The 27,173-nt window shown below is 53.3% G+C and overlaps 3 protein-coding genes and 1 pseudogene across 3 annotated transcripts; 2 read left to right on the top strand and 2 right to left on the bottom strand.

Moving 5' to 3' along the window:
• Positions 1 to 265: 265 nt before the first annotated feature.
• LOC120653908 (SNF1-related protein kinase regulatory subunit gamma-like PV42a) lies at positions 266 to 1,908 on the bottom strand. Its single transcript, XM_039931578.1, has 3 exons — positions 1,344 to 1,908; positions 891 to 1,233; positions 266 to 806 (listed from the first exon to the last, which is right to left on the bottom strand). The coding sequence occupies exons 1-3, from the start codon at positions 1,859 to 1,861 to the stop codon at positions 357 to 359; spliced, it is 1,311 nt and encodes a 436-aa protein (XP_039787512.1). The 5' UTR covers positions 1,862 to 1,908; the 3' UTR covers positions 266 to 356.
• A 691-nt stretch (positions 1,909 to 2,599) lies between these two features.
• On the bottom strand, positions 2,600 to 7,381 carry LOC120654707 (protein PECTIC ARABINOGALACTAN SYNTHESIS-RELATED-like). The gene is made up of 11 exons (XM_039932317.1): positions 7,073 to 7,381; positions 6,898 to 6,948; positions 6,704 to 6,794; positions 6,258 to 6,334; positions 5,779 to 5,867; positions 4,776 to 4,895; positions 4,387 to 4,503; positions 4,102 to 4,245; positions 3,887 to 4,010; positions 3,563 to 3,754; positions 2,600 to 3,369 (listed from the first exon to the last, which is right to left on the bottom strand). The coding sequence occupies exons 1-11, from the start codon at positions 7,379 to 7,381 to the stop codon at positions 3,010 to 3,012; spliced, it is 1,674 nt and encodes a 557-aa protein (XP_039788251.1). The 3' UTR covers positions 2,600 to 3,009.
• A 13,068-nt stretch (positions 7,382 to 20,449) lies between these two features.
• On the top strand, positions 20,450 to 24,230 carry LOC120654706. The gene is made up of 2 exons (XM_039932316.1): positions 20,450 to 20,728; positions 23,417 to 24,230. The coding sequence occupies exons 1-2, from the start codon at positions 20,564 to 20,566 to the stop codon at positions 23,777 to 23,779; spliced, it is 528 nt and encodes a 175-aa protein (XP_039788250.1). The 5' UTR covers positions 20,450 to 20,563; the 3' UTR covers positions 23,780 to 24,230.
• A 1,014-nt stretch (positions 24,231 to 25,244) lies between these two features.
• LOC120654705 lies at positions 25,245 to 26,897 on the top strand (annotated as a pseudogene).
• The last annotated feature ends 276 nt before the right edge of the window (positions 26,898 to 27,173 follow it).

The following is a 27,173-nucleotide window of genomic DNA, read 5'->3' as shown; positions in this document are numbered from 1 at the left end:
TTTTTTTAGAGATTAGTGTAACTTTTCGAGACGAATCTAATGACGATAATTAATCGATGATTTGCTACAGTGATGCGCTACAGTGATGCTACAGTAACCATACTCTACTCACGCGGTCAAAGGCCTCGTTAGATTCGTCTCGCGATTTACACGGGGGTTGTGGAGGTGGTTTTGTAATTAGACTTTGTTTACTACTCGAAATTAGTGGTCAAATGTGCTACAGTAATTCCATCGATTTTAACCAAACACGGCCAAGGCAAGCTTTGCCGACGAACACGAGGGGAAAAGTCAAACAACATTTTATCTTTTCACACTAAGGACAGAAGCACTCCAACTCCAAGTCTCCAATGCCAACTTTAGGACGACACGATGCTGTGGAGATCCCGGTCCTCGCCGAGCGCGGCCTCCCTCACCGCCCGGAGGACGTCGGTCAGCGACACGACCCCGCGCAGCAGCCCTTCCTCGTCCACCGCCCACAGCCGGTGCACGTGCCTCGTGGCCGCCGCCTCGATCGCCTCGCCGAGGGTGCTCTCCAGGGAGCACGTCACCAGCGGCTGCTCGTCGCTCTGTTCTTCATCGGTGGCAACGGCAGCCGCCGCGGGGGTGTCGGCGTCGTCGGCGGCGGTCGGGACGCCGGTGTCCGTGGCGTCGGCGCCGGGGACGACGGGCTTGTTGCTCGCCCGGTACTCGGCCACCTTCCTCTTGAACTCCGTCACGCTGATCCCCAGCCACGGCTGCAGCCGCGCCACCGGGCAGCCGCGCAGGTCCGTCGCCGAGAACGTCTCGATCGCCTTCTTCCCCATCCCCTGCGAGACAAGCAACAGGATATAATAACCCAGAGATGTCGCCGCCGCCGATGTGCTCATTGGAGCTGGACTGGATGCACTCACGTCCTGCAGGGTCTCCTCGCCGCCGGCGGCGGCGTCCACGACGGGCACGGCGGTGAGCGACGCCGCGCGCATCGCCTTGATGGCGTCGATCACCCTGGCGCCGCTCGCGACCGCGAACACGGCCTCGCTCACGGCGCCGAGCTCGCGCACGGTGCGCGACAGCACGCCCTTGAGCTCAGCGCCGTGCGCCCGGAGGAACCTCACCACGTCCATCTGGGTGACCATCCGGTACCCCGGCGCGGACTCCACGAGCTCCACCGCCACCACGTTGTCCGCCGAGCTCTCCAGCGGCACCAGCGTCCGGTGCACCCCCTTGCTGAACGTCTCCATGCAGTCCAGCACGCTGGTGCAACAAGAAACGGAAAGAAAAAAGAGAATATAACAATTGTTGCAACCCAATCCAAGAAGAAATTAAACGAGTTCTTGTTCCAATCCAATGCAAGATGGAAGCACCTGGTGTTGGGATGGAGCGTCCAGAGGGTGAGGCCCTCGAGGGAGTGGCCGATGACGGAGGACACCGGGACGGCCATGCGGCGGTCGAGGTCGACCGCCTCGTCGTCGGCCTCGGCCTCGTCGCTGGCCTCGGCGATGTGGACGAGGATGTCGAGCATGTTGACCATGCCGATGTAGTGCTTGCGGACGGCGCCGGTGGCCGGGTCGGACTCGAGGATCATGGACCCGCCGGCGCCGATCCAGTGGCCCGGCGGCGCGGCCACGGCGACCGCGGAGACGCGCGCCGCGAGGAGCGCGTTCGCCGTGTGCGCCAGCGTCGCGGTGTAGGGGACCTCCACCAGCCGGCGCTTGGCGCGCGCCAGGTCCACCACCTTGCGCTCCCGGAGCACGCCGCATAGCCCCGCGCGCGCCTTCTTGTTGCTCTCGCTGCCGCCTGCGGCGACGACGACGTCGTCCTTCTCGCCGTGCAGCGCCTCCTCCTGCCGCTGCTCGTCGGTGGGTGCTCTCAGCTGCGCCATTGCTGACCACTCTAGCTAGTAGCTGCTCCCGTCTTTCCTGTGCGCGAGATTAGCGAGCCAGGCTCGTTCGAGAACCCAGTAGCCAATCCAGTTCACTTTGGAGTGCTTCGAGGGGCAGGAGGACGTGTCGAGCACAGAGGCTGCATGGCCATGCCGAGCTGCCGCGTGGAAAGAAACGTCACGACCAGCGAGTTCACCGATGAGCTCTCTAGCAGTAGTCCTGCTACTACACAGAGGCTTCATGTGTGTTTTGGTTCCAGTGGTTAAATTTTAAATTATATCACATTAAAAAGAATTTTAATGTTTATTAATATTAAATAAAATCTGATTATAATATTAATTTCAGAATTCTGGAGCTAAATTACGATACGAATCTAATAAGATATATTAATATATAATTAACAAATGATTCACTATAGCAAATTATAGATTAATTAGGTTCATTAGATTCGTCTCGCAAATTAGCATCCATCTATCAAAAAAGTTTTATAAACAAATTTTATTTGATACTACTAAATAGTAAAATTCCTTTTGATGTGACAAGAGCTAATAAGAAAAGCTGATGGAAAGAAACATGTCTGGATCTGTTTGGCAAATCCGAAGAGAGCTTTGGAGAGCATTTCACTGATATTTATCTTTTGGACAGCATGGAAGTTCTTGGAACATTTTCAGCAAGAAACGATCTATGTCAGACTAAAGATTAGGCCACAAAACATGCAGAAAATGCAAAAGCTGAGCTAATGGAATGGAAGCATAGCTGCTAATAAGAGTGCTCTGCTCAATGGCATACTGGCCAGTGAATAGTGAGTACTGACTAGTTCTAGTTTTTTTTAAACATCACCGACTAGTTTAGTACTCCCTTCGTCCAAAAAAACAAGTCATTCTAGGAATTTTAGGACAAATTAATAAGAAAGTAAAATGACCATATTTGCCCCTATTTATTATTCTTATTTGGCGCTGATTGATTTTTACATGTGCATACACTTTCTAAATAGAGTAAGATGACATGTTTTTTTGAGACAAAATTTAAATCTTAGAATGACTTGTTTTTTTGGACGGAGAGAGTAGTTTTTTTTTAGGGGTAACTAGTTCTAGTAGGTGAAGGGCTCCAGAAGGTGGTTCAGGACCTCAGGGGCTCCACTCGTCAGTCATGCCCTGCACATGCAGGGCGTGAGTGGGTTCTCCCAGAGATCGTAGCTGGGAAAGGTGGGCTCGGGGAGGCCCGTGCGCGTGCGGTGCGAGACGACGACGTCCTCGGCGAAGGAGGCCCAGCCCATGTCGGGGTCGCCCAGGGACTTGGACATGAGCCCCTTGTCCGGCTTCACCGACTTGAGGCGGTGCCCCGCGTAGCGGCGCGCCCCGATGATGAGCTTGGCGAAGTTGCCGCCGTGCGTCATCACGAACACGTCCGACCGCAGGCACACCAGGAAGTCCAGCGCCGCCAGGCTCGTCACGTGCCGCCGGAACGGCGCCATCTCCTCCGCGCTCGCCAGCTCCTCCTTCGTCACCTGCAACCATGAGCAGTGCCAATGCAGGTCACCATCACCGATCAATGGATGGTTTCAGCTCAGTGGAATAGAATGGCCATCTTGTTTCATGGCTTCAAGGAAACAGAAAGTTTATGCAATGATTTTGCCGTCCGTTTCTTTGATTACGTTGGAAAATTGTGTTTTTCTAACTGAGCTGTGGATTTGAGATTACCAAGTTGGGGAACATGTTCCTGAGGGGAGCCATCCGGTTCTTGCCGCCATACACTTGCCCTGACGCAACGTATATCTGTGTTCCACTCGTGTACCCCAGTGCTCGCAGGATCACAGCAATCTCACCAGGCTCAAGAGGGCAACGCCCTTCTTTTCTCTTCTGAAGCGCCAGTGGCCATAGATGGGATCCATTCTGCACGCAAAGTTGCAAGCACAAAACAAAAGGAATTTGTTAAAATGATATGACGTGTGTGGTTGATGATTTCATGTACTCAAGGTTTTAGAGAAAAACTCAATGCTACAGATTTCTCAGTGTCTGTCTGACCTTGTAGCGCCTTGGCCATTCTTTCTGCCTGTAAGCAGCCATCATCATCTTCTCCTCCCGCATGCCAGCAAAATCACAGAACGAAAGGCCCACCATCCCTTTCTCAAATCTCAGATGAAGAGCCCTTCAAAAGAAGTGCCATATTTGATTGTGAAACAAACGTGAGACAGCAAACGTCAGCTAGGTTGGATAGAAGGTAGTTAACTATAGCTTACATGTATGGATTTACACTGCCAGTTCGGTTCCTCATCCTTGCCGCAAGCTTATCAGCCATCTCTTCAATATGAGGTAGGAACTTTAGAGCATGGTAGTTGACTCTGCATCTTAGCCGGTTAATCTCCATTGGAACATTATCATACCTGAAATTTGAAGCTTTACATTAGGTTCAGATTCTTCCAATTATGATCAATTGTAGAGCTTACCCTTCTGACATCATGGTATAACAAGACTGAATGAATGATTTAAATACAAAAAAAATTTGCATTCAAATGTTTACCTACCCCAACCTGTCGACAAATGGCTTAATGGACATTATCTTTTTCTCTTTGATCCTTGGAAGTACATTATCAATATAGAATTGGGCAGATGCGTATTTTGGAATGTTCTTCACAGTTCGCCTGTTATAGACACATAATTCAATAAATATTATGAAAAAAAAACAGAGAGAAGGGGTGGTGGAAGGGGGTAGAGCAGTCGAGTAAAATATGAAGAGAATAAAGTTGCTTGGTCTCAAAGATTCATATTACAATATTAGAAGAAAATATGCACAGCGGCATTTAACATAGATAAAAAATATACAAAGTCATGTCAACAGTGGTTGCATATATCAGGATCAATTTCTGAGTTAAGGTGGTTAAGACAATGAGCAAAGCCAAAATGTAGCACCTACTTTATGCTGGTGAAAAGCTCATCTTTTTCTGTGAACCAGTCTGGGATGTCCCGGACAATGCGTACATCATCCTTCAAATAGTTTATAAAATGATCGACATCAAAGATATCTTCAAATTTCCTGTAGAAAAGGCAAATGTTCCCAACAATGTAGGCAATATGTCAGAAAGCAAAACACAACATATGTAAAGGGCCCTAAGGAAATCACGAATATGTGTCATATCTCATAGCGACTACTTCACTGTACAGTGCCAATATGGAACCAAGGAAACTTCAACATACTGTTACACCATATTGCAAACTTCCATGCTTGCAAATTTCAACAGTACAAGAACTACTTCAAATGTGTCAAAGATGATTGGGCCTTCGAGCCCTAGTCTCTATAATCTGTATACTCATTTACATCACAGATCAAGAGTTTCCTTAGCTGTATATATTGATCCATATAACAATGGCTGCAAAAATTTTCAGGTCATAAATATATTTTGGCACGTTTGGTAGATCTTTTATTAATCAACTACGCGTATATTTTTTCCGATAATCACAGCTTCACTAATACAGCCCACGATCAGGATGTTCTTGCGACAGATAGTACCATAATCATAGGAGAAGCATGATAAATGAGGCAGTCAAATTTAGAAGCACATACTTTGAATATTATGTAACAAAATGGCAAATCATATGTTACACAGATAACCATTATGCATATTTTTCCCTAGAAAATGGCTACTTAGCAAAATTATTTTGATTACAGATACTTGGAACACGAACACTTGGACATCTGATAACTAAAAAGAAGTAAAGTTTCAATAACCCTAACAAGATTGCAGCTATGGTGAAAGAATAGAAGTTCATTTTTAGTGGTCTAGTAGAATGCCAAGTTCAGTTTCTAGAAGATAAAAATTCTAGAGATCCATGGACCAGATTTTATATGATACAACAATCACCTGAATAACAGCAGCAAAATATACCTCGATGAACTTAGAACAGGAAACGGAACTTACGTTTGGTCTTTCCATATCTGATCCTGCTTCAGAACTGGCAAAATAAGCGTTGCACTCATTATCTTAGCAATAGCAACAGCATTACATATCTGCAGAAGCCAAAAACACCAAATATAAGTAATTAACTAAGGGTCACCGGTGCTACTTGACCTTTTTGATAGTAGTAGCAGAAACTCTGTGCATTATAGAAAACTAATAAAAACTGCTCAAGAAAGAGGCATGATCTGCTTAAGAAGGATTCTAATATGTATTAAACAACATGATTTTTCTAAACAGGATTTCCTAGGTCACCTCTAAAACAAGCAATCAAAAGGAGTTACAAGGTTATATTGAAGCATGTTCTTAAAATTATCATATAACAAAGTTAGGTATCATAAAATTTCAGATTAGACTACAAAAGATACTGCAACATCAAAACAAATATTCAGAAACGAACAGCTACTAGGGGGAGTCTGAGGAGAACATAAGTGCATACATACAGCTATGCGTTGCTGATTTAGTCCTCCTTCAGCATGAATAAAAATATACCCAGAGGTTTCTTTCTCAGATGGGACATCTGCATGGTATAATACATGATGTCATCACCCATCAGGACCCAATCATGAAGGGAAACAAATGTTAGATGATGCTTGAAGGCACATTTTTTATACAAATGACGAGGTCTTTATGTCTCATAAGTCTGGTGTCTAAATGGAACTACGGACATAAAATTGGTGTGTTCTCTAGGATTTTTTTTTTGGAAAATCAGGTTTTACCAGGCCTATCAGATTGCTTACCACATTACAGTACACTAGTCAACCAAGAGGTCAAAATTTGCACAATCAAGGTTACTGACCTTAAGTGATTGGGTGCAGTATAAAGCAAGGATGAAATGTAAGTTGTATGCTACATTGTTGTCTTCAAGCAAATTGAATGGTCGACTTGCCTGAGGGCTCATCACTGCGTCGCTCTGCACAGGGCTTCCAAGATGTAGTGGCTGCACGTGGATTCTCCCATAGCGAGAGGGGTTCCTTCGTCTGCACACAAAGCAGAAATTCTTCAGACCAAATGTTCCTGACGGCTGACGCAAGCACAAGTCCCAAAACGTCTGCAGCAATTAGCCAATTAAGAGCATTTCACCTCAGGGCAATGAAGCGTGATCCCCTCCTTGTGGCACAAGTAAGGCGTGTTCTAGGACCAGACGGGAAACAACAACAACAACAATAACAACAACAACAGAATGTCAGGGGCAAGTCGGAATCCTAACGAAACTGAATAGCATTGTGAAGATACGGTAGGGGGGCCAGGAGCTCACGAGGCGGAACCAAAGCAAGGGTGCGCAGAAGATCCCAGCGGCGAGGAGGAGCGCGAGGAGGGCGAGCAGGATCCGGTAGGAGGACGAGGCGGCGGGGGACCTGGGGTCCTCGAGGGCGAGGAGGGAGCGGAACGGGGACGTCAGCAGGTGGACGCGCTTGTGGTTGTGGTGTTGGTGCGGGAGGAGAGGGGACGAGCGGTGGGCGGATGGGGAGGCGAGGAACGGGGACGACGCGGCGGAGGCGTCGGAGTCGCGCTTGGCGGGAGAGTTGGACGCGCGCGCCGCCGTCGAGTGCCGCAGCTCCGCCATGGCCGCCGCCGCCGGCCGCGGCGCGCGGGAGTGGGAGTGCGCACTTGCTTTCCTGTTCCCTGACGGCCTGTTCGAAGTGGAGTACGCGACGCGAGTAACGCGACCGCGGCGAGCGGTGGCCGGACCAGAGCCGGCGGCAGGCTGTCAGTGAGTGAGCAGCTCACGGTGTGGGGGAGAAGATGGCAGGATGGGCCGAGAAAGGCCTGCTTTTGTTTGGGCTTAATGCTACTGAAAACCTCCGGGATTTTGCCGTTGCAAGCAATCAACTGTACTCGCGAATTATTTTGATGATTTAAACATATAAAAATATTCTTATATAGTACATATTATTTTGTGTGCTTACATTTGATTATACTAACTGTGAGCAAAATAATTTTTTAAATGAAGATGGGGAAAGGGATTACCCACCATTTATTGCTTGGGAGGGCAAATTGCACTCTCATCGGGGGCATAAATACACCAGGAAGAAACAACAATTTTATGTCTGTCAAGTTAGTGAGTTCACGAAAGCGATGGTGTTCCGTTGAAAACGATATACACTGATTTCTAACCTTAAGCCACGAAGGAACGGATAAAAGGCTATAACAACTAGTTACAAACTGCAGTATAACCGTGAATAGGTGATAAAGCTATTTACACTAATGGCATTATATGCTTATCAAGTCATTAGTTCATTATATTACTTGCAGTACAACAATCACAAGAGATCGTTAGCAAACAAGCATTGAATGGGCACAGATCTCAACTCTCAAACCTAACACACTTGTTATAAATTGGGCAAACATATTCCTTAACTTGAATTGTCATGTGAAGAGCCTTCTGCATAAATTTTTTTCTATATTTTCTGGACTCTAATAGTTTTTTATATCTTGTGTACACTCTGAAAAGCTATTTTCGCTATCTATTTTTAATTAGCGAGAAATACCGATTGGAAGATGGCTACATTTAGATAACTAGTTAGAGAGACTGTTGGAGAATATGCTTTTATCGTATTTCTAACAATGAGAAAGAAAATATAGAGAGACTGAGTGGATGGCAAAGGCTCGCGGTGCGTAGTCAGCCCACCTATGCTCGAACCCTAGGTTCAGTATGTTGGTGCTCAGTGCTCACGAGGTAAAAATGACCACTCGATGTGCTATTTAACAGGAAATGTGTGGTCCGCTGACGATTACAGCATTGTCGTGGTGCTGCAAACCACAGCCGGGTGGCGAAAGGCACCCGCCCAGGTCCAGAGGGTGTGTACTCAGTGGTTAGCTAGTCCTAGTTCGATCTCGCTCAAGAACACGATGAACACTGCGGGATTAGAGTGGTTCGAGCCGCCGAAGCGTAATACCCTACGTCCACTGTGTGTTGTATTGCCTTGCCTCGAAAGAGTTCGCGAGAGCTTGTGTGTGTCTGGAGAGCCTGTTGTGTACAGCGAGCGCCTCCCTTTTATATCTCAAGGGGGCGCGTACATGGCCGTTGAGACCCCGACAGGTGGGCCCAACAATGAAGTACAAGATAACGTACTGTTCATAATTATGACGTTGCGGGCGAAGGAGATCCCTCTCCTGGATTTCATGCCTGCTCCCGGAATCCTCCGTCCGGCGTGTCCAGGCGCTGTCTTGTCGAAGTGGCGCCAGGCATAGCTAGCGGCGTTGCCTGCCATGTAGCTGAACGGGCCGCGTAGCTTGCGGCGTAGGAGGCATGATGGAAAAGTGTCGTGCTGCCGTATCCAATTAATGCGGCAGACGGGCTCTGCACGGGTGCGGCACAGGCGGCTGCACTGTGTACCTTGGTAGTACGCGATGCACTGTGAGGCCTGACAAAGGCTGTCTCGCGTGCCGCGGCGGCAGAGCACGCCTCAACCATCCGCATTAAATGCGGTGGGTGGGCGAGTCTTCCAGCGGAAGACTCGCGCTCGAGCCCGCGCCCGTGCCTCCGGGACACGTGGCGGCTCCGGACCCCCCACGCGATAAGGGAGGTCCGGATGGACGCAGGAGGTCCCGGACCCCTATGGGGGTCCGCGCCTCGACTGTCAGCTCGGAGCTTCCCTTCCTTAGAGATACGTGGCGTCTCCGGACCAATCCCCAGGCGGGGAACAGGTTCGGGGCCGTTGGCCTGGTGAGGAAAGAGCCTGACCCGTGGGGTCTGGCTACTCCGTCCTTCCCGCGCAGTTACGGATATACCCGGGCCCACCTTGGGGGAGGTACGAACCCACAGGTGGGGCCACTACTGAGATTTGGCTCTGCATAGCTTGAAGCTTCTTACTGCAGGGGCCTTGACCGTCTTTGACCATCCGTTGGGTTGTTTGTTGCCTCATCACATCGCAACGGCTTACTGACTCATGACCCCCACGCACGGTGGTTCACCTCGTCACGCGCGCGACGCTCAGCATTGTTGCGGCCGGAGTAAACGGTACATTCACCACTGGCGCGTGGGCGACTGTTCAGATCCCACCTTTTCACACCTTTGTTGGTTACCCGCCCTCCCTGACAGATGGGCCTGGGCCCCCTTGTCAGGGACTAAGCGGTTAACACCAGGTGCGGGCGTCGCTTGGGTTCCAGCGACGGTTCCGGGGCGCGCCGGTCGAGTCAGACTTTATAACGGGGCGAACCGCATACCGCGGTTACTTTCCCGCATTCACCTTCTTCCTTCCAACCTTTGCGCCCCTTTGCCTTCGAGCTTTCCTTGCCCCTTGCTCCCCCACGCAGGCTGCTTCTCACCTCCACAGAGAGATGGCATCCCTTTCTCATCCCCGCCGTTTCCAGTCCGAGGAGGAGCTGAACACGGTGCGCCGCCTGCTTGGGTGGAGTGCTCAGGAGACCGGCAGGGGGGTCCGAGCAGGCTCGGTTCCCCTTGGCGACCTCCACGCCGGGGAGTTTGTGCTATTCACCTCGCACATCTCCACCGGCGTGGGGCTGCCAATCTCTTCGTTCCTGCTACTGCTGCTGGAAGACTTCGGCCTCCAACTTCAGCACCTGACGCCCCACTCCCTCCTCCTGACGTCCATCTTCGTGCATTTGTGTGAGATGTTCGTGGGAGTGCGGCCCTGCGTCATCCTCTTCCGCTACTTCTTCGTTCTGGTGAGGTCCGGAAGGAGCAAGGATGAAGTGGGGGGATACTACTTCCAGGTGAGGAGTGACCTGCCGACGCCTTACATTCCGGAGAACCTGATCCTCCCTCAGGGTATTGTCCCCCTCTGCGAGGACTCCGCGAGGGTGGCGGTGCTGGCTACCCTGCCAACTCTTGACGACGGGGGGCTGGCCCCACGCCAGACCGGGGGCGATCCGAACCTTGGGCTCCGGATCCCAGGCGCATCAGGGGATCAAGCTACACTGGGCACTGCGGGGTCCGGCGCCACCACAAAGCGGAAGCAGGCCGTGGCCAGTAGCGCCGCCCCAGCCGGTTCCAGCCAGGTACAGAGTAGCTCCGGTGCATCGTCAGGGGATGCAGGCTGGCGCAAGCTACTCAGGGGTGACGGGACCCCAGTCTCTGAGCCCGCCACGAAGCGTCAGAGGACCGCTGAGGGCGCGGGCCAGGGTAGCTCCCGGGCCACCGGCCCTCGCGGGTCCTCCGGGGCGACTGCGCCGCCACCATAGCCGCCGAGAGATACCTCCCGCCGGCAGCAACAGCAGCAGAAGGTGCAACCCCGAGTTGCGTCCGCGCCGCAGCCACGGGAACAGCAGCAACATCAGGAGCAAGCCCGGGTTGCGCCTGCATCGCAGCTGCAGGAGCAGCAGCAGGAGCGGAGGTCGGGCCTCCGAGGACGCTGGGTACCCGGCACTTCGGGGTTAGTGTTATTCTTCTCTCTTCCCCTATGCCAGGTGCTCTGCTTTTTGCTGGAGGTTTCTCCGCCTGTTGCCAGGGCTCCTCGCCCCAGCAGTTCTTCTACCATCGCCGGCTCGTCGGCTGGTGCCCAGGCGGCCGCGGCCTCGGCGGCGACAGCAGCGGCGACGGCGGGTGCGGAACCCTCAGGTACAGCGACCTCCGCCAGCCCGGTGATGCCCGATGTGGGGCTGACAGGCGCGTCATTACCAGACTCAGCAGCACACAATGCTGTAGCGGCGGGGGCGCCTGCGGCGGGCGCAGCAGAAGCAGCGGCGGCGGAGGCACCGGTGCTGGGCGCAGTCACACCCGACGCAGCGACGGCGGAGGCGCCGGCGCTGGGCGCAGCCGCACCCGATGTAGCAGCGGCGGACGCACCAGCGCTGGGCGTAGCCGCACCCGACGTGGCGACAGCGAGGCGCCGGTGCTGGGTGCTGCCGCACCTGACGCAACGGTGGCGGAGGCGCCGGTGCTGGGCGCCGCCGCACCCGACGCAGGGGCGGCTGAGGCGCCGGTGCTGGGCGCCGCCGCACCCGACGCAGGGGCGGCTGAGGCGCCGGTGCGGGGTGCAGCCGCACCCGTCGCAGCGGCGCCGGAGGCGCCGGTGCCGGGCGCAGCCGCATCCGACGCAGCGGCGGCGGAGGCGCCGGTGCAGGGCGCAACTGCATCCAGTGGCTCCCCTGGAGCGGAAGCTCCCGCCTCCAGCTCCGATCCTATTGCAGAGGAGGAGTTGGAGGTGGTCTTTGGCAGGCAGCTCCTGCAGCTCCAACTCCCGGAGGAGGAAGCGACTCCCCTTCCCTAGGTGCTGACCCAGGTCCCGCGGTCGATAGTGGAGGCAACCTCCTCCGCCGAGGCGGCCTTCCGGCGGGAGTGGTCTGCCCTGGAGAGCGAACGCCAGCGCCTCTCCGACTGGCACACCCGCCTGGAGGCGCACACGAAAGCGGAAGCCTCCCGTGCTGCGGAAACCCGGTCGAAGCTCAAAGCCGACCAGGAGGCCTATCGAACCAACCTTCTGAAGGTATTCAACCGGGAGCTTGCAGTATCGAGCCGGGAGAAGACCCTGGCCCAGCAGGAGGAGACTTTTGCCTTGGAGGTTGTTGGCTTCGCGGCTCAGCGGTCCGACCTCGAGACTCGCCTCGCGGCCCAGCAGTCCGAGCTGGAGACTCGCAGCCAGGGTCTCGACATCCGCAGGCAGGAGCTGGACGAACTCTCTGGGACCCTGGCTGGATGGCAGAAACAGCTGGAGGAGAGGGCCAGCAAGCTGGCCGATGCCGAGGCGGAGCTGGAGGAGGACCGGAAGTCCCTCTCCAAGCGGGAGGCCCACGCCACCGGCATAGAGAAGGAACTTGGGCGCCAGCGGGACTTCCTCAAGAAGCTGAAGGAGTGGTCGGAAAAGAGGAAGGCCGAGCTCGAGGAGAGGTCCCACGAGCTCGAGGAGAGATCTCGCGAGGTGGAGGTGGCCAAGGCGACGCTGGACACCCGGGTGCAAGCGGCGGTCCAGGAGGCGGTCCGGAAGCACTAGGAGGACCAGCGCGTGGAGCCCCAGCGGATCGCCGACTGGGCGACCGAAGCGAGCTTAGCACTGGTGCCACTTGGAATGAGCCCAATCCAGGTGGCGGAGGCGCCAGCTTCGATAGCTGACGCCCTCCCAATGCTGAGTTCGGCTTCGGATAGGCTCCGGCGTCTAGAGCCAGTCCTTGCTAGTCAGCTCGAAGCCAAGGGTCGCGAGCTGATCCGGATGGTGGCGGAGCACATCCTGACCTGCCTCCGGAGCCATGACCCGGCCATCTCGCTGACGCCCGTGGTCGATGGGCCTGTAGCGGAGACGGAGGCCGCCGCTCGGGACAGCGTGCGGGAGGTCGTCGACTTCGTTGCCGCCTACTTCAAGCGGGAGCCTGCAGACCCTTGAGCTGGTCTTTGTATCTTTGTATCTTTTGCGTTATGTAATAAACATTGTATTAGTTGAAATTTTTGAAATAGAAGAAAACTTCAACTTAGCTGTTTGTCAGTTGCTGATTTGCAGTATGCAGCACCCCGGCGTCCTGGCCCCCTGGCGGATAGGTTCAGTTGTTTGGACCTGTCTGCCACCTGAGCCGTAGAAGATACTCTGGACCTCCTCGGGCATAGGTGCTGCATAGTTTGCGAGGCGAGCGAGCGTCTTGTTCCCTGTGTAGAATACAGAACTACGGAGAGAAGAATCAAATTCGCTTATATGGTAATAATGATACTACAACTTAGCTGTTTGACGCATGCAGAGTCCATTCATGATGTCTGGGACAAAGCGGATGCTCCGGGCCCCCTGGGAGATAGACTCAGTTGTTTTGAGTCTGTCTACCATTGAAACTGGACCTTGATCTGCATGAAACCTCTTAAGCGGATGCCAGGACCCCCTGGTAGGTAGGCTCAATGGTTTGAGGCTGTCTACCACCAGTCAGGGCTTAACCTGTGCACCACTTCAAAGTTACAGCTTAGTAGCAGGCCCGCGGGACTCATCCTGGACCGGTCCCAGGCTGGTACCAGGTCCGGGGCTCTAGATGCACAGGTCCAGGTAGCTCAGTGCTTGTTACAGAGTGGTGGAGTGCATAGGCTTAGGGTACGGAACCAGGCTAAGGCGCTACACAGGGCTCCGGACCACTCCAGAAAACAGCACAATCTTTCCGGACCTGGCTTTAACGTCCCAGACCCTTCACAGCAGTGGGTGAGGTCACTTTGTTGTACTCGATCCTTTGAGATATAGGGCTGGACATGCCATGTAGGATTTAGGAAGCCAACTCTTGAGCTGGAACGAGGTCCAGGCCCCCTAATTACCCAGCCCCGGGTACTAGGGCACTCGTTACAGGGTGGTGGAGTGTGTAGGCTTTGGGTACGGAACCGGCTAAGCGGCTACACAGGGCTCCGGACCACCCCAGGAAATAAGTACCCCCTCTCCAGAGCTGGTTCTTAGGGGTTCAGACCTCTCTCCCAGCAGCAAGTGGGTCCGGATCTGTACGGCAGTCCAGCAACTCAATACAGATCTTAGTTGTAGCAACAAGAGTAGAGGTCCACGCGGGGGTTAGAAAGGTAAAATCTCGAGAATCAGAATGCGAAGTTAAATTTTGACACAAAGACAGAACTGGGAGGAAATCTTTCCTTTGCAATCTTGATGTACATGGCTTTGCGCGATGGATGCCAGAGGCCGGGTTTACGAGGTCGGACCTCTAACGCTCTGAGCCGCGCGTTAGCCGACGGTGCGATGGATGCCAGAGGTCGGGTTTACGAGGGTGGCCCCCAACCGCTCTGGGCCGCACGCTAACTCTAACTTATTACAAAGGAAAAGTTTATTTCCCTGCTCTGCCTAAGTGTAAAACTTACGCAGATGCTCTATGTTCCATGGGTTGGGCAGCGGCACTCCATCTTCTGTGGCGAGGCGAACGCATCCGGGCCGGCATACCTCTGTAACCTTGAAGGGCCCCTCCCAGCTGGGGGAAAGTTTGTGGTGCCCTGCTCGGCTCAGGATCCGTCTGAGGACGAGGTTGCCAGCCCGGAGCTCCCTACTGTGCACGAACCGTTGATGATAGCGCCGGAGCGCCTGGTTGTAACGTGCATTTCGGATTGCTGCTCGCCATCTTCGCTCGTCAACGAAGTCCACGTCGTCACGCCGCAGCTGCTCCTGCATGGATTCGTCAAAAGCCTGGACCCGTGGTGAGCCCAGGTGGATTTCTGGGGGAAGGCATGCTTCAGCCCCGTAGACCAGGAAGAACTGAGTCTCCCCGGTGGCTCGGCTAGGTGTGGTCCGGTTGCCCCATAGTACACACGGAAGCTCATCAACCCATTTGGCACCATGCTTATTCAAGCAGTTGTAGGTGCGAGTCTTGAGTCTCCTGAGGATCTCTGCATTCGCTCTCTCAACCTGTCCATTGCTGCGGGGGTGTGCCACGGAAGCAAAGCATAGCTGGATGTCGATGTCTTCGCAGTACCCTTGGAAGAGTCTGCTTTTGAATTGGGTCCCGTTGCCCGCGATGATGCGGTTTGGGACGCCAAATCTGCACACAATGGACTTGAGGAATGCGACTGCCGATTTCTTTGTGATATTCACCACAGGGGTAACCTCCGGCCACTTTGTGAACTTGTCGATGGCGACGTAAAGGAACAGGTACCCGCCGACGGCCCGGGGGAATGGCCCTAGGATATCCACACCCCACACGGCAAATGGCCATGAGGGCGGAATCATTTGCAGAGCTTGAGCCGGTGTGTGTATTTGCTTTGCATGGAACTGGCATGCTTTGCAGGATTTTACCAGCTCAGCCGCATCCTGGAGTGCTGTTGGCCAGTAGAAACCATGCCGAAAGGCCTTGCCAACAAGCGTGCGAGATGTGGAATGACTTCCACACTCGCCTCCATGGATCTCCGCGAGCAGCTCGCGGCCCTCTCCTTGGGAGATGCATCGCATGAGGACACCATTGGCGCCACGGCGGTAGAGATCCCCTTCTACCACCGCGTAGCGTTTAGCCAATCGGACTATGCGCTCGAGGAATGACTTCCACACTCGCCTCCATGGATCTCCGCGAGCAGCTCGCGGCCCTCTCCCTGGGAGATGCATCGCATGAGGACACCATTGGCACCACGGCGGTAGAGATCCCCTTCTACCACCGCGTAGCATTTAGCCAATCGGACTATGCGCTCAGCGGACACATCGTCATCAGGGAGGATGTTATCTTTCAGGTAACCCCAGATCTCGGAGATCCATGCATCAGGAGTTCCCTGAGCTGGTGGGGGTGGCTCTATGAGGTCTCCAGGATCCTCAATAGAGCACACAGCCCAGGTCGGGCACCATAGGTGGAATGCCGCCGGGACTGCTAGCTTCGAGGTGCTAGCATGATCCCCTTCACCCAGCTCGGCAGGCTAGGCGGTAGGTCTCAGCAGCCGTCTTTCGAAGATGCCCTCGGGCACGGATGCCCAGGTAGATGCTCTCGCGGAGAGATCATCCGCTGCTGAGTTGAGTTCGCGGGGAACGTGTTGCAGTTCCAAGGCGTCGAAGTCCTTCTCGAGCTTCCTCACGTGGATGAGGTATGCCGCGAGCTGGGGATTGTTGCAGCTGCAATCCCCTCGGACCTGCTTGACGATTAGTTTTGAGTCCCCCTTCACCAGAAGCTACCGGGCCCCCAGAGATAGGGCTTGCGTCAGACCAAAGATCAGAGCTTCGTACTCCGCCATGTTGTTGGTGGCCTTGAATTCAAGGTGCACCATGTACTTCAGCTGATCTCCGTCTGGGTTGATGAGGACCACACCAGCTCCGGCGCACTTCTCGCGGGCAGACCCGTCGAAGAAGAGTGTCCAGTGGGGCTCGGTGAAGACTGGTGTCTTGATTTCTGGCTCCGGTGATCCGGCGTTGAAGTCCGGACCCCCAGAATTACTTGGGGAAGGAGTCCATTCCGCTATGAAGTCTGCCAGGATCTGGCTCTTGACTGCGTGGCGAGGCTGGAAGTCCAGTTGGAACTCAGCCAGCTCTGCCGCCCACTTGGCGATATTGCATGCGCCTGAACCCTGTTATACTCAGTCCAGTCGGATCAGACGGCTGAACCCTAGGTGCCTTTGCAGGCGCCCTGGGTTGCGAGGGGGATGGGTCCTCCTCGGAACGTGCAGCCTCTGCCGCCAGAGCATGCAGTCTCTCAACTGCAGCGACGGCAGCGGTGCGGTCGCCCTGCACGGTGAGGACACCGGCAGGGGAAGGCATCTTCAAGACTAAATACCCGTAATGAGCAATAGCCATGAAGCGGTAGAGAGCCCGCCGGCCAATGATGGCGTTGAACGGGAGGTTCACCTCCACAACATCGAACAGAACGCTCTCTGTGCGGAGGTTTCCCTCAGTCCCGAACGTGACCGGCAGTGTGATGCTCCCCAGAGGGAACACCGGATGTGGGCCCACTCCGGAGAATGGGCGAGAGGGAGTCAGCTTGGACTCCGGGATCTGCAGCTGCTTGAACGCTGCATAGCTGATGACGTTGAGGCCAGCCCCCCCGTCGATCAGCACGTGATAGAGCCTCACGTTGGATATGACAGGGGCGGTGACTAGAGGTAGTACACCAGCCTCAGCCATATTCTCCGGGCAGTCGGATGGCCCGAAAGAGATGGTGGTGTTCATCCACCTCTGGTGCGGCGCAGCCTTCGGGACCCCTGGCTTCACCGAAAGGACCTCTCGGCGAAGGGTCTTTACGTCCCGCCGGGAGACAAGCTCCCAGCTTCCGCCATACATTACGTACAGCTTCTTGTGGCGGTCGCCGTTGTCGGAATCAGAGTTGTCGTCGTGGTAGACGCCCTTCAGCTCCCGAGCGGGGGACTGGTACCCCAGCTCCTTCTCCCCAGCAGCGGCTCCGCTGTCGGAGGCCTTCTCCTTGCCAGGCCGCTGGCGAGGAGGGGGCGATCCGTCCTTGGAGGACTGCTCACGCCACCCACTGACCCGCTTCGCGAGATTTTGGATCTCGCGGCAGTCAGCGGCGCTAGGCGAGCAGTGGGATGCACTGGGCATGAACCTCCGCTTCCACCTTTGTGGGCGAGGGTGTTTGCCATGTGCATTCTGGCCCCCCGGGCGCTACTGCAGCCGCCGGCGCCGCCGCTGGTGCTGCTGATGCAACGACTGGCCCACCAGAATGCGGCTCCCCGCGACTCCGGTTCTTGTTCTTCTTCTTCTTGCCACCGCCCTGAGCGGTAGCACCGGAGCCACCAGCTTGGTGTCTCCGTCTTGGGGGGCTGAGTGCCATGCACGACCCTCAGCGGCCCTGGCACACTTGTCTGCCAAGGAGAAAAGCGTAGTAACGCTTTCCACCTCGTGCGTCGCCAGCTTCTCGAGCATCTTCTCGTCACGTACCCCCTGGCGGAAAGCAGTGATAATAGATGCATCGGAGATACGAGGAATGGTACCCCGTACCTTGGTGAAGCGCGAGATGAAGGCCCAGAGCGTTTCTCTGGGTTTTTGCCTCACGGCGTGAAGGTGTGCCTCCACACCATGCTGCTGGTATGCGCTGGCGAAGTTCGCTGTGAACCTCGCACAGAGCTCCTCCCAGGACTGGATCGTCCCAGGTGTGAGATTCATGAGCCAAGTCCTGGCTGGCCCAGACAAGGCTACATGAAAGTAGCTCGCCATGACGGCGTCATTACCACCAGCTACTGTGATGGCGGTAACGTACACCTGCAGGAATTCTGACGGGTTAGTGGTACCGTCGTACTTCTCCGGCAGGTGCGGGCAGAATTTGAACGGCCATGCCACCGCGCGGAGGTGCTCTGCCAGCGCAGCGCAGCCCACCCCAGCCACCGGGGCGCACGCCTGTATCCGGGCGTTCACTGGAGGCTTGGGTGCTACCACGTCCAAGTCGGTGTTGAGGTTGCGTCCCTCAATGTTGAAACGGCGCTCTCGCGCCCTCTCGACGGAGATGCGGGCATCCTCTCCCGCACGCCGGCGGTTGAGCTCCGCCCGCAAGTCTTCTGTCCACGCACCCCTCACAGTGGGGGAGCGCACAGATTCCGACGCACCACCCTGGCGCTGGTGGTAGGGTACCACCGCATTGCCGGGCGGAGGTCGTTGTCCAGTCCTTGCAGAACTGGGGGAGGCCTGAGCCAGATGGAGGAGACGGTCAACGTCGTCCCGCCACTGCCTCAGGGCGTCTGGCGAGGCTGCTGCAGCCGGAGGGTTGCGAAACAACTCCCTAAACGCCGCCAGCGCTCCACCGCTCGCAGCCTGCGAGGGGCCCATGACGACCGCCCTGACCCTTGCCGCCGAGCAGTGCGCGCTGCCGCCGACGGTGCTTGCCCCACATGCACAGCTGCCCCTGGAGCAGGAACTCGAGAGGCGTGTGGCGTGGAGGACGCCACACCCTCCGTCATCTCCACGTCGTCCGCACGAACCATGGAGACGGGGAAGGGATGAACTGCGACCAACTACTTCCCCTACCTGGCGCGCCAAATGTCGTGGTGCTGCAAACCACAGCCGGGTGGCGGAAGGCACCCGCCCAAACCCAGAGGGTGTGTACTCAGGGGTTAGCTAGTCCTAGTTCGATCTCGCTCAAGAACACGATGAACACCGCGGGATTAGAGTGGTTCGGGCCGCCGAAGCGTAATACCCTACGTCCACTGTGTGTTGTATTGCCTTGCCTCGAAAGAGTTCGCGAGAGCTTGTGTGTGTCTGGAGAGCCTGTTGTGTACAGCGAGCGCCTCCCTTTTATATCTCAAGGGGGCACGTACATGGCCGTTGGGACCCCGACAGGTGGGCCCAACGATGAAGTACAAGATAACGTACTGTTCATAATTATGACGTTGCAGGCGAAGGAGATCCCTCTCCTGGATTCCATGCCTGCTCCCGGAATCCTCCGTCCGGCGTGTCCAGACACTGTCTTGTCGGAGTGGCGCCAGGCATAGCTAGCGGCGTTGCCTGCCACGTAGCTGAACGGGCCGCGTAGCTTGCGGCGTAGGAGGCATAATGGAAAAGTGTTGTGCTGTCGTATCCAATTAATGCGGCAGACGGGCTCTGCGCGGGTGCGGCACATGCGGCTGCATTGTGTACCTTGGTAGTACGCGATGCACTGTGAGGCCTGACAATGGCTGTCCCGCGTGCCGCGGCGGCAGAGCACGCCTCAACCATCCGCATTAAATGCGGTGGGTGGGCGAGTCTTCCAGCGGAAAACTCGCGCTCGAGACTGCGCCCGTGCCTCCGGGACACATGGCGGCTCCGGACCCCCACGCGGTAAGGGAGGTCCGGATGGACGCAGGAGGTCCCGGACCACTATGGGGTCCGCGTCTCGGCTGTCAGCTCGGAGCTTCCCTTTCTTAGAGACACGTGGTGTCTCCGGACCAATCCCCAGGCGGGGAACGGGTCCGGGGCTGTTGGCCTGGTGTGGAAAGAGTCTGACCCGTGGGGCCTGGCTACTCCGTCCTTCCCGCGCAGTTATGGATAACTACATAAGTCCTGACTTGTCGCAGTAAGAATGTTTATCCCTGTTTCAGAATACCGACAAACATGATACACGTCCGTAGGCGCGCTCTCGCTATCAGTGGCACGTCCTGAGTAGCTAGGATTCATGGTCTTTTCTCGATCTTGCGGAAGAGAAATTTTCTATCTTTCGTGTCAAACCTTAGGAGGTCATCCCCTGGTCGAGTTTTTTTAGAAAGAAAATATAGAGGGTCTTGGAGCATTTTACTAATCAAGCAAAGGAAAACGGGCGGCAGTTTCCGTTCCTGTGCGTCTTTCTAGACCAAGACCAGACGAACATAAAAGCCGCCACGCACGCTGGAAGTATCTGGAGGCGTGGCACAGCAGCCGCAGCCGTCGCCAGCCAGCAGCGAACCGCTCCCCACCCGGCGGCGAAAGCACAGGAGAGGCGGCGAGCGAGATCGAGAGCGCAGCCGATGGACCCGCCCGACGTCGAGATGGAGGCCGCGCCCGAGCCCCCGGCCCAGCCTCCGGTTCCGGCTCCTGCTCCGGCGTCGGCAGCGGCTGGGGAGGGGTGGAGCATGCTGTCCCGCGCCCGCGCGCTGCTCGAGGAGGGCAAGCCGTCCCTCGCGCTGCAGGCGGTGAGACCTCTCTCCCTCTCCCCGCTCCGCCCCCCATTTCGACTTTTCGAGTACTGCGTGTGGCGTTCGTTCCCACTTCCCGCCGTCCCCGAGGTGAGGGAATGGGAATTCTCTGGGTTCGCGTCTCGTATGCTACCCATCGGATCGGAGGGCGAGCGATCGCTCGGTTAGCTGATCGCGGATTCGCGGTGGGCTTCCCTCAGTTCGATCTCGGTTAGGGTCGTTCTCGCCATGGCGTCATCCGGCCTGAGGTTTTGCGCGGAGGGAGCAAAGGGGGTTTAGGTGCGATCCGTTCTAGGCCTTAGGGTTTGGGATTTGTTAGGTGTGATTCGTTCTAGAGGATTCTGGTTAGGTGCTTCGGGTGCCTTGATGCTTTTGCAGCTATCCCTTTCGTTTGCTGTCTACCTGTTTCTTAGGCGAGCAAAAAGGAGTATTCCTCTGGTTCTCAAGAAGAGGAAGAAATGAACACATCTTAAACGCCCCTTTGCCATTTCATATTTAGCTCTTGTAATTTATGCTTATCGAAATATTTCATCCAAATAGGCTTCTCCAAATATCTTGTTCCAGAATCTTTGCATCCGGTATGCTGATTGCTTATGGTCTTCATAGACAAAACTCTCCTCAACGTTTCAAAGTTTGGTTCACAATGAGTTTTCTGGACAACAGTGAATAAACACTGAATATGTTCTGGACAAACACATGGAGTGTAGTGAAAAGCTATCGAGATGATCCTTGCCATTTTATCAGATTCCTTTACTGTAATGTTGATTCTGATGATTTGATGACACCAGCTGATTAGGCTGCATGATCAAATGCTTAGCTCTGTTGGTATTGTATGCATTGATAGTTAGGGTCAAGGGTCCGTTTCCAATAACAATCTCCATGTCCACTATGTCATCTTTATTAGAGTTTGTTTCCCTATTTTGTTTCCAATCTAGAGAGTGAATTGTCAGGAAAAATGTGGTGACTATAATCAGTAATCCGACTATCTATATGGCTTTACATATATCATTGTAGCTTAGTGCTAGGCTAAGCTAATATATGTAGAGGTGCGACCTAAAAGAGAAATTTGTAAAGGAGTAACATTTAATTGATCCTGTGTGAAGCGGAAAGTTGTCTTACCTTCTCACGCACAACGTAAAATTTTATGTTTATGAAGGTCCCTATGAATTACTTTAGTTAATTTTATCCATAGAATATCCGTCTATGCACTTTGTGTTTACCCTATGATTTACTGTAGTTAATTCTATCCATATACTTTGCATACTCTGTATTTACTTTGTGGCCTTTGAGGGTATGACACCCCTTCAAAAGTAGGATGAGACATTGTCACTCCCCCGCATCTCACTGAAGTATGGTCTCATGTTCAGCATTTTTCTGAAACTTGATTTAGGGGAGTGGCATGTCATCAAAATCCACTTTTCCTTTTCCCTTCTATCAACATGGAAGTTGATTATTTTCCTTTTTTGAAAGTACTGTGGAATTTTAATGATTCTTCTGAGCCTTTCGAATGGTGCGCATTTTATCTGGAAAAGTAGTTAAACTATTAATGTTGTTTATGATGGAGGGTTCTAGACTGTGATTTATCTGAGTATCCCCAAAGTTGGGATGTGCAATTTCAGCTCAAGCAGCCAAGTTGTATTGAGCTTGAGGAACATGGCTTCCTTCTGTCATGTAGTGAATTTTTGAAGTTCAGTTAATGCTATGTATCTGTTGACCAAATTATTACCATCTCATGAGACCATTTTGTTTTAGATATAATGCTTACATGTGCTTGAGTTTGAACTAAACTCAATGTCAGCTTTGATGCACGTATCTTATTTGCAAAACTGGTGGCGCCCTACTCATATGGGCAGACGGCAGAGTACACTCGATAATGTTTATTTCCCAGTCCATGTCAACCATCTACAGTGTGGACTGTTGAAAATGACATCAAGACCTCGTATAGCTGGGAATGAGTAAAACTAGAAGATATAGGTGGGAAAAATTGAACAGGAAGAAAGTCGCACCGGATAAGTTAGTGTTTGGTACCCTGATAAAACTATTCAAGTCTAAGGTGCTAATTTGAATATTGGACTAACTAAATCTCACTACATATGTATTATCATTCAGTGGTGTTGGAAACTTGGAATTTCCTTGTTTGCATTGGACATCTATAGCATCCTACCTGATGCATCACATGGGTCAAATGAAAAATGCTCAACCTTTGTGAGGATCTTCCTAATTGCGACACTGCAGTATGTCATTAGTGCTTCATGCCTGCACACTAGCTATGTGTGTATTAAGCGGGACTGATTTTCAGAATAACAGTTTGGCGGTATAAGATTATGCCACTAGTCGTTGCCTGTGAGATCCAATGATTGTGGTGATATAATTATATCCCATAATAACTTTGTAGGTCTCATTCTGGTAACGAATCAAACACTGGCAATTTGGCATGGGCATTCTGCTTGTATTTGAATGCATAATTTCTGTTTTGATTTTATGGAAGATGTTTGTTTCGATATTCTTACATATCTCAACAGGCCTTATTGATACTGTTGCTTTTCATGATGATGATTGTGATGGGTCACGTGGTACTTAATTTAGCTTTTCAAATCTTACCTTGTCTAACTAAGGCTCATTTATCCTGTTTCATGAAGGCTCATTTCTATGTGTTATTGATTCCGAACTTATGGAATTATGCAGGTTCTCCTAGCCATAAGATCACAAGGTGGTGAACAAGCTCTCCTCCAGACTATGAACCGTGCGCGGGAACTCTACGCACAGAGATTGCAGGCCACTCCTAGTGTTGATGAGCTCGCCTCTTTGCTTGCCCAATGTGCCATCGCAGAGGCACAGTCAACAAATGCTAACCCACAAGGACCTGGATCAGACCCTGTCGATATGCTGAATTCTGATGAGACCTGCATTCTTTCTGTGAGTGGAAGGAAGCAAATCATCCTGGATGCATTTGCTGATGGAAGCAGCTTCATTTGCCTGAAATGTGGTGGGCTCTATAGCACATCTCGCAAGGATGAGCACTTGGCCTACTGGTGCGGTACTGCATGATCCTGCTGACATCTTGCTGTGGTACATGTTTGGTCACACCTGGCCACCTGGGCACCTGGCGATGATCATGATACCTGTGAGATTTTGTAAAAACTTGGTTCTCTTCCGATTATCGCTTCTTTACTGCAGGGATGCCGGAGATGCATCTTCTGTTCGTCGAAGCTAATACATTGCCAACGCCAAACGGCAAACGTTATGAACTATAAGTTTCCATCTCAATCCCCTGTATTGTGTTTGTGCTTTTCTGCTGATGGAAATTGGAAGTTGTTGAGATGTTTGGCTTGGTCATCAAATTCCAATAGTTGAATGTGGCAAAACAATTTTCTTGCGGTTGGCTTGTACACCACAGAAGTTAAACCGTGAATACCAGTTGTATTTATGACAAATATGCAAAGGAGATGGAGCATTGCCATCCCTACCTGCTAGTCCTATAAAGTTCGTTTTCACTTTATGTTTTAGCATCTTTTGAGCAACTAATCTCTTGTTTGGATGACCAACCCATGCTCGTATGATATTGTTACGGACCTGAACAACTTTATGTTGCATCTTCGAATTACCTCCTGCAGATATAAAATTGTTCTGCTACTTCCGGACAGCACAAGGGTTGGGCAATGCGTGTTTCATGCCCAGTTTTGCCAAGGCTTTACTTGAAGGCAACGGATAGATAGAGTGACAGCCACCTCCTATCTGCAAGACTTTAGTCTTTAGCTCCTGGCACGCCCGTGGCTTACATTCCAAGTGTTTGCTGATAGCATCTTGCGATCAGCCAGAGGAATTTTCAGCCTCCTTTTCATCAACATTTTCTTCTCACCAAACCTGATATGCTGTATTGGCTGCTTTTGTTTCATCTGTCTGGTGATGGCCAGAAAGCTGCTGGTTGTCCTCCTAAAACCAGGTGTCATCTTCTGTAGCTTTTCGAGCAGTTAACGATGCTCTCCTATTTTGCTCAAAAAAAAAAAACGATGCTCTTCTATCGTCAGGTAATGGCAGATTTGGCATTGTGTGTTTCGCACCAAAAACCACATGTCCTTGTTTGAAAACGAGGATAAAAACCATCGGCCCTGACTCTTCCAAAGAAGTATCGTGACTAGGTTGTTCAGGGAATATTCATGTTCAGCTCATTCCCATTTTAATGGACCTGTCCGGTCCTCGTAAATTTCAATGGCAGGAACTTTGAATATTTTCATTTAACAGAATGTCTGGCAAAAAAAGGAAGAAGAAGTAAGTGTCCAATGCGGTCTTCGTGCACGTTTTCATTTTTCTAAAAGTGGTTAAAACAAGACATCGTGTAGTCTATTTTATGAGAAAGATTTCGTTCAAAATCAAAGAGTGCCATCAAAACCTACCCAAATTTGAGCCATTCTGAAGCAAAGCATGCAGGTTGCAACCCTCAAGCAATTTTTAACGGAGCTTGCTTTCCTGGTTCCTGCCAAACATGCCAACTACTAATCCAACATAAGCTTATTTAACTTTGCTTAATTCAGCTAGCTTTGGCCTGCTGTCTGCCCCAACCCCCATCCCATCCCAACCTCCATTCCTTTCTTCCTTGCCAACTCTGATCTCTCACCTGAAAATGTCAGTGTGAGCGAACGTTCCATCTGCACAACACCCTCGTCTACTAAACCTTATTAGCATTCACTCCAGACACAGCACAAGCACACAGAGCCGGAGGAGGAAGAGATGAAGGCAATGGCCGGGCCGAGGCTGCTCGTCGTGCACACGTCGTCGAACAAGGTGGCGCCGGCGTCGCCCATGCCGTTTCTTGGCTGGTCCCGGTTCCTGTGGCTGTTAGTCTTCCTGGCCCTGCTCACCTGCGCGTCCCTCCTCACCGTGTTCTCCACGGCGCGCGCCTCGGCCGCCGCGGCGTACCAGGCGACGCTGTTCACGGTCACCGCCGCGCGCGGCTTCGGGCGGCGGCGGAGGCGCCGCTGCCGCGGAGGTTGGCCTGCCGCGGTACGTGTTCGACGCGCTGGTGCAGTACGCGGCGGCGGCGGGGAACTCGTCGGGGTGCATGCCGGAGCCGGACGTGCGCGCGATCGCGTCGGTGCTGCGGCGGCGCGCGCCGTGCAACATGCTGGTGTTCGGGCTGGGCGCGGAGACGCCGCTGTGGCGGGCGCTGAACCACGGCGGGAGCACGGTGTTCCTGGACGAGAACCCCTACTACGTGGCGCACCTGGAGGGCAAGCACCCGGGGCTGGAGGCCTACGACGTGGCCTACGCCACGGCGGTGCGCGAGCTCCCCGACCTGCTCGACGCCGCCCGCGCCGCGCGCGCCGCCGAGTGCCGCCCCGTCCAGAACCTGCTCTTCTCCGAGTGCCGCCTCGCCATCAACGACCTCCCCAACCAGCTCTACGACGTCGCCTGGGACGTCATCCTCGTCGACGGCCCGCGCGGGTACGTGTCAACGATGCGCCCATGGTTTCTTGGATCGATTAACGAAGCAAGCTAGTTGATTATGATGTGAAGGTTCACGGAGGGGTCGCCGGGGAGGATGTCGGCGATCTACTCGGCGGCGGTGATGGCGCGGACCAAGGGCGCGGAGACGGAGGTGCTGGTGCACGACTACGAGCGGGAGGTGGAGCGCGCGTGCGGGCGGGAGTTCCTGTGCGAGGAGAACCGAGTCACGGGGACCACCACGCCGTCGCTCGGCCACTTCCTCGTCCGCGGCGGCGGCGCCGCCAACCGGGAGGCCTTCTGCGGCCCGCCCGCCAAGAAATCCAACTAAGCCAGCCACTTCGTTCTCCTCTTAATTCCCATCTAGTCTCGTGCTAATGCATGTGACGACCTGTAAAGCCATCGAGCTCTGAGCAATCTTCCTCGTCCATGCAATCGCGGATGGACTCAAAGAGAAGGGAATGTTATGGATCGGACTGACACAATTGAATCAGGGGAGCAAGAGCCATGACTGATGGAGCGTCTGTAGATCAGTGGTTCCTTTTTTTTTTTGAAAAGAATCAGTGGTTCCTTTCCTTGTACGAACAAATCGAGCTCTCACTTACCTGTGGTCCAACGATTTTCTCCCCTCCAATAAACAAACGGTGGTGCCTGACATCACAAACATTTCCCAAGAGATGTATACAAATTCATGTATACAGATTTCGTTTTTTTTCCTTTTCAAGATGAGGCCACTCGAGTATTTTCAATGGGCAGTGCAGCAATGCTCCTGCTCTGATGCTTAATTTATAAAAATCCTACTGAAAGCTGACGCGTGCCAATGAGAATAAACTCCACAACTCGTGAATCAAGCAAAGTCGATGTCATACTGAGCTAACTTACAGCTGCCACATCAGGTGCAAGTAATTAAGCCCCTTTCGTTGGGCCATTTTTCAAAGGTACAAAATATCGTTTACCTTTGCCTAGACCTTCAAAGCACCATTCAGATTTCAGAGTGTCA

This window comes from Panicum virgatum, chromosome 1N (genome assembly GCF_016808335.1).
Source record: "Panicum virgatum strain AP13 chromosome 1N, P.virgatum_v5, whole genome shotgun sequence".
Lineage (NCBI taxonomy): Eukaryota > Viridiplantae > Streptophyta > Magnoliopsida > Poales > Poaceae > Panicum > Panicum virgatum.
This window is presented reverse-complemented; position numbering and strand designations above follow the sequence as displayed.

Coding starts and splice junctions, on each gene's coding strand:
- LOC120654707 (XM_039932317.1), bottom strand. CDS start 7,381: ATGGCGGAGCTGCGGCACTCGACGGCGGCGCGCGCGTCCAACTCTCCC. Junction 4,011..4,101: donor GGCAGTGTAAATCCATACAT/GTAAGCTATAGT, acceptor CTTCTTTTGAAG/GGCTCTTCATCTGAGATTTG. Junction 3,370..3,562: donor GGAACATGTTCCCCAACTTG/GTAATCTCAAAT, acceptor TCATGGTTGCAG/GTGACGAAGGAGGAGCTGGC.
- LOC120654706 (XM_039932316.1), top strand. CDS start 20,564: ATGGACCCGCCCGACGTCGAGATGGAGGCCGCGCCCGAGCCCCCGGCC. Junction 20,729..23,416: donor CGTCCCTCGCGCTGCAGGCG/GTGAGACCTCTC, acceptor GGAATTATGCAG/GTTCTCCTAGCCATAAGATC.
- LOC120653908 (XM_039931578.1), bottom strand. CDS start 1,861: ATGGCGCAGCTGAGAGCACCCACCGACGAGCAGCGGCAGGAGGAGGCG. Junction 1,234..1,343: donor ACGCTCCATCCCAACACCAG/GTGCTTCCATCT, acceptor TTGTTGCACCAG/CGTGCTGGACTGCATGGAGA. Junction 807..890: donor GCGAGGAGACCCTGCAGGAC/GTGAGTGCATCC, acceptor CTTGTCTCGCAG/GGGATGGGGAAGAAGGCGAT.